Consider the following 6,516-nt stretch of genomic DNA (forward strand, 5'->3'; position numbering starts at 1 on the left):
ATCATTCGCGGTGCGAAGCGAATGAGGCGCAACCAAAAGTCTAGATTATCATGGACTTTCTTAGGGCAAATGTTGTGGGCAAATAAATGTCGCCAAGAAAGAAATCCCAAAAGGATATCAAAAAGATGATTGGGAGAAGGTGATAGAGGAGTTCGCAACAGACGATTGGAAGGTAATGTATAATTCAAAAAAATTATGTTATCTTCTATGAAATCGAATTATAACGCAATTTAATATGTGCAGAAAAAGTCTACTCGCAACAGGGACAATTCAAAGAACAAGAAAACGAAGTCCACACAAGGGTCGATTTCTTTCTTGGCTCATCGACATTTGAACGTAAGTTTATTCTAATTTTGTAATATTTAATTTTGCAATAAATACATTACTCATATTTTCATAAGATCTGCAGAGTAGGGAAGATGGGACTTTGGCCTCGGCGTTAAACACGTGGGAGAAAAAACATCAAGATGATCAAGGCAATTGGACGACAGATTGGGCGCAACAAGCATTTATAAGTTACTTGTGTTAATTACTTAATAATCAAGTTTCGATAATCTTAATAATTTTTTTAACATATGTTTGAAGGCGCGAATTATGACTCAAGTCGAGGATATTCAGCGTCAAGCAGCGGAGTCAGGCCAAACGTTTGACATAGACCAGGCGGAGCAGTACGCGATGGATACTGTTCTCGGGCAACGTCGAGATTGGTATGTCGGGATAGGTCCCTCGATCCCGAGATCCTCGTATCTCTTGGCTCAGGCTTAGGACGACAGCTCGTCATCAGGTTCTTCATCGAGGCGCGTTCCAAATCCAGTGGTTAGCGAGCTACAAGCAGCGTTGGCTGCACAACAGGCCGCAATGGAAGAGATGAGGCGTGAGCAATGAGCTCAGATGGAGGCGTTTCAGCAGCATCCGTCTCCCATGCAGACATCCCCCGCGATGATGCACCCTGGGACTACGCCGCCATCAGCTTCAATGCCGAATGTTCAGACGCCGCCATCCGCTTCAATGCCGAATGCTCAGACGCCGCCACTAGCTTCAATGCCGAATGCTCAGACGCCAGATTCGGTAAAATTTCAGCGACATCGTTCGAGCGACAGCGCACGAGGAAGATCTGGCGGAAGAGGAGGCCGTGCATTCAAGAATTGGAAGACTTCGAGTGAAAAAGGGAAACAAAAGGAATAGATTGTAATTTTTTTAATTTATTGAACGTAAATTATCACATTTTATGAATTTAATATTAGAATTTCTATTAAATTATTTATATAATTATTCTAATTAATATTATATAATAATTATTATTAAAATTATTTAATTAATTTAACAAAAAAATATTGATTCTAATAGAATTTTCATTTTTTTTTTAAAACTACAGACAATCAGATGCGACTAGTCGCATCTGATACCTTCACGGGAAAAGTATCAGATCCGACTAGTCGCATCTGATTATACTGTAACCCGCCAAAATATTAGGCGGGGAATTACTATCAGGTGCGACTAGTTGCATCTGATACTTTTCCCGCGAAGGTATCAGATGCGACTAGTCGCATCTGATTGTATATATCCCGCTTTAATATCTTATTTTGGAGTATATTTAGGTGCGACTTTTGGTGCGAGAAGTCGCACCTAAACTGTCGCACCTGATAGTGATGACTTTCAGGTGCCACTTGTCGCACCTAAAATCATCAGGTGCGGACTTTCAGATGCGACTTTGTCGCATCTAAAGTCGCACCTGATGATACTTTCAGGTGTGACTGTGGTACTTTCAGGTGTGACTTTTGTCGCACCCGATACTATATTTTGTACTAGTGTGCCTTTTTCAATTAAAAACTCACCAAGAATTTTATTAAAATACTCTCTACCATTATTTGTTCTTAAAATCTGTATCCCGCTATTAAATTGAGTTTCAACCATTTTATAAAACATCTTAAATGTATTTTCAGCCTCAGATTTATCCTTTAGTAAATATATCCATGTGTTTCTAGTATGATCATCAATGAAAGTAATGAACCATCGTGTGTTAGTTATATTTTTTACACGTGATGGTCCCCAAATATCACTATGGATTAAAGCAAAAGGTTTAGATGGACTATATTTCAACGTAGGAAAACTAGACCTTTTATGTTTTGCTAATTGACAGATTTCACATTGTAAAAGATCAATATTCTTATTTTGAAACATAGAAGGAAACAAATGTTTTAGATAACCGAAACTTGGATGGGCTAAACGAAAGTGCCATAACATTATTTCATCAGATAATGAAAAGAAACTAGAACAATGAGGTTTCTGAATTTGTTTACTCAAGTTTGCCTCGTGGTGAAGTAGTATAGCCCTCCATATTCTTTAGCACTGCCAATCATCTTCCCCGAGCATAGGTCCTGAAAATCACAACCAATAGGTACAAATATGAGCTTACATTGTGAATCAGTTGTCAATTTATGGACAGATAACAGATTATAGGCAAGATTAGGAACATGAAGGGTAATGGATGAGGATAAAATGATTGAACCTTTCCCAGTAATAGCAGAGAGAGATCCATCTGCAATTTTCACTTTTTCATGACCAGAACAAGGGTAATATGTGTGAAACATATAGGAAGAGCCAGTCATATGATTTGAGGCCCCCGAGTCTAGGATCCATGGATTAGAATTGTCTAAGGATATTTTTAGGGCTGTCATATGGATACCTTTATGAGAGGTCCACAGCTTAAATAATTGCTCTAAGTTGTCTTAATTGAAGAAAGACTGTTCTGGAGTCTATGGCTGAGTTCTGGGGCTGCTTGGTGTCAGCTGAGATAATTGTAGAGCGCTTTTGTTGTCGTTGAAGGATCATTGTGAATCAGCCGGCTTGCCATGAAGTTTCCAGCACTTAGCTTTAATGTGTCCCACCTTATTGCAGTGTTCACAGATTGGCCGGTCAGATTTCTTTGAGAACCGATTGCTGAAATCCGGTTTGGAAGTCACCATAGCACTCATCTCTGGCTGCGTTGGTGAGGCATCACTGGCACCGGGCCTGAGCATGACTTGACGGCGGCTCTCCTCTCTGCGTACTTCTGAAAACACCTCGCGTGTGCTTGGGAGTGGGTCTCGACCAAGGATTCTGCCCCGGACTTCATCGAGATCTGCGTTTAAGCCAACCAGAAAATCAAATACTCTCTCCTTCTCGACAGTCTTCTGATAGAAGGCACTGTCTTTCGGGCAGCTCCACTCGTAATCGCAGTAGAGATCCATCTCCTGCCAAAGCATCTTGAGATCGGTGTAGCAATGCGTCACGGATTTCTCGCCCTGCCTAGCCTTCCTCAATTGAGACTTGATCTCAAAACGTTGGCCAGCATTGCCGAGGTCTGAGTATGTCTCCTTTACTGCCATCCAGATTGCACTTGCCGAGGGAAGGAAGAGATATGTTCTTCCTAGACTTTTTTCCATAGAATTCACAAGCCAGGACATTATCATTGAGTTTTCAGCCTCCCAGGTGTTGTAGCCGATGAGATCTTCCTTAGCGTCCGGTCTGATCGTGGTTCCTGAAAAATAACCAAATTTACCTCTCCCTTGAACGAAGAGTTTGACAGATTGAGACCACTCCATGAAATTACTTCCATTTAGTTTATGAGAAGTAATGGAATGGGTTTGAAGGTGATCGGTGGTGGTGATAGAATTCAATCCACCAGACCGAGAAGGATTTCCGGTAGAACCGGTGCTATTAATACTTGGATCAGCCATGAGAATTAGCTAAGATCCTATAGATGTGTTTGATGCGTTTGTGGCTTTGATACCATGAGAGCAGAGGTAAAATATGCGGAAAAATGATGATCTTCTCATTAACCAATAGAAATTATTTATAGAGTACAAGGATATAACTAAATCCCATAAAAACAGTAACCTAGACTACTAATCAGGAAAGAAATAAAAAAAGAATATATCCTAGAATAATCGGAACTAATTAGGTCTATAAAATATGAAATAATATTCTACACTAATTACACAATATTTACTGAATATACAATCTCGTAATTTAACAATTTTCTCTTCTCATGTACCGCCTATTTTTAGTAGTGCAAATGATATATTCTTGGTAGTTTCCAAAATATATTATTTCGTTTTTTATTGTGTTCATACTAGTGAATCAAATATTGGCCCCTGGATCTCATCTCACGAATCCTACTTTCTCTCTTAGCCATCAGATCAATATCTATGAGATTTTATCTTGTGTATAAATAGAGAATATTTAATTACGAGAGAATAAAGGATATATCTTATTTGCTTTTAAATATTATTCTCTCCTAATATTCATGAGAGAGAAAAAAGAACAATATATTTTTTCCTTTTAAATATTATTTTCTCGTAATATTAATGGGAGGGAATAAAAGACAATATCTTATTTCATTTTAAATATTATTCTCTCCTCATATTCATAAGAGGGAGTAAATGACAATATCTTATTTCCTTTTAAATATTATTCTCTCTTAATATTCATGTGAGAGAATAATGGACAATATCTTATTTCTTTTTAAATATTTTTCTCTCTCCTTTATTTAAACAATTAAAGAGAAAATATTGGTAAGTACCAATACATAGTGGACGAATTTCATGGCACACGGCCAAAGGGATTTGCGCGACTCTTTGTTGCCAAATCCTAAAATTCGACTTCCACTTTTGTGCAAGGCCCAATTTATTAAAACTCAATTAATTATTTATTTACTTGGTCCAACAATAAATAAATAAGTAATTGATTAATTATTTACTTTATCAAACAATAAATAATTAATACTACCATAAATAATTATTTAATTATGCAAATACCCATATTTCAGAATTGATGTTGTCATTCACAATTACAGCTTGTAAGATCAATAATAATGAAACACATTATTATTAGAGGTTCTTTATTCGTTTTATCGAAGCCGAATATGAGACTATGGACCTAGTATAGAAGCTTAACAAATCCGATGAAAAGTCAAAAAAGTCTTTTCTCTTTTCCACATCGATTTGTCTAGTCTTGATCAGACTCCACCTATTTACGCCAAGACTGAACTCTCCTTTATACTAGAATTATATTTACTCATCGTGACTAGTGTCCACTGATCTAGTCAGTACGTGATCAAGATCCTCTAGGCTCAACCCGTAAGGAGAAAGGTCAATTAATCTTTTATACCTTTCTTGATACATATATTAAGCACTGGTTCTTCCCCAGCGAAAGATTCTTCCGAACGTACATACTTCAGAAGTGTCGGCAATCTATCGGTTCTGAAATCAACCTTTAGGTGAGTGAACATTGACCTTCTTTCAGGAAGGCTGGATTCTGTATCTGTCAACCATTTCCCACTCGAATCATGCTCCAAAACTCGTAAGACATAAGTTGTGATTAGCATGATAGTAGGCTTTTAGCGAATGAGTCAAAGAGCATGGTAACATGATCTAGTGTCCATGATAACTTCAAGATTTAGACCAAGTCTCACTGTGACCATCATAGCGACCCCGGTTAGTGTTTTGTAACGGTACTTAAAAAGGATACATCTACAACCAAAGTCTATTCGGGTCGTAACTTACCAGGAATGTAGAATCTTGCACGTCGTGATCAACCTTCACTAGTGTTCTGCATATATGACTTTAGATATAGCTGTCCAGGCATGTATCCGTCATCGACCATGTTTTAGCAACACCGTCCAAACTCAGTTGCCCAGCACGTGACTCCGTTTAATACGGAGGCTATGGATGATAGTTGCTATTGATTATGATATTCAGACCTCAACCCACTAATCATATGATGCTAATAAAGTAAACCATTATTCTATTTAGTAATCATTTATTTATCATCTCTCGTGGACAAGAATTCCTAACACTCGGCCCATTGCCGCACCGGTCCCTCTAAGCCCTCTCATAGAAGCACGACCCGTTAATGCTCCTCTATTTGGGACACACCAAAACCCTATTGGTCTTGTCTGTGGAGGCTGTGAAGGAGACCGTGAAGAACCATGACATCGTATTCTCGGACCGCCCTCGGACCACAGGCGCGAAGATCCTTCTGTACGGATGCCACGACATGGGATTCTCTCCTTACGGAGACCATTGGAGGCAAGCTCGAAAGATATGTGTCCTCGAGCTTCTCAACCAAAAGAAGGTCCAACAAATTCAGCCCGTGAGGGACGAGGAGGTCGGTCTCTTGTTGCAGTAGGCGAGAAAGGCTTGCTCAGCCAGATAGAGCGTAAACCTTAGCAAGATGCTGATATCGGCGTCGAATGACATGGTGGCGAGGTGTCGAGGAAGGTGATGGTGAAGCTCGTGGCTTTCTGCGTCGGGGGATTATTTCCCGGCGATGAAGTGGGTGGACGAGGTGAGAGGGTTCCTTTCGGGGTTAAGATCGCTCGCCGGAGAGTTCGACAGGTTTTACGACGCTCGATGAACTCAGAGCTCGTCAGGGGTCCGATCGGAAGGAAGACTTTATGGATATTCTACTTCGACTTTAGAAAGAATTCACAATCACAGTAACAATAGTCTCATAACATCATATTCAATTTTA

The 6,516-nt window shown here is 39.3% G+C and overlaps 1 protein-coding gene across 1 annotated transcript; it reads right to left on the reverse strand.

Moving 5' to 3' along the window:
* Nucleotides 1-2,300: 2,300 nt before the first annotated feature.
* LOC149383461 (uncharacterized) lies at nt 2,301-3,719 on the reverse strand. The gene is made up of 2 exons (XM_089627806.1): nt 2,889-3,719; nt 2,301-2,378 (listed from the first exon to the last, which is right to left on the reverse strand). Exons 1-2 carry the CDS (start codon nt 3,717-3,719, stop codon nt 2,301-2,303), a joined length of 909 nt encoding a protein of 302 aa, XP_089483932.1.
* Between the last annotated feature and the right edge of the window lie 2,797 nt (nt 3,720-6,516).

This window comes from Urtica dioica, chromosome 10 (assembly GCF_054948205.1).
Source record: "Urtica dioica subsp. dioica isolate 48M chromosome 10, U.dioica_male_clone48M_v1_H2, whole genome shotgun sequence".
In the NCBI taxonomy this organism is placed as follows: domain Eukaryota; kingdom Viridiplantae; phylum Streptophyta; class Magnoliopsida; order Rosales; family Urticaceae; genus Urtica; species Urtica dioica.

Excerpts from the sequence above, each read along its gene's own strand:
- LOC149383461 (XM_089627806.1), bottom strand. The coding sequence starts at position 3,719 with ATGGCTGATCCAAGTATTAATAGCACCGGTTCTACCGGAAATCCTTCT. Across the intron at positions 2,379-2,888 it reads TCTGTGAACACTGCAATAAG|GACCTATGCTCGGGGAAGAT; the intron begins GTGGGACACATT and ends TGTGATTTTCAG.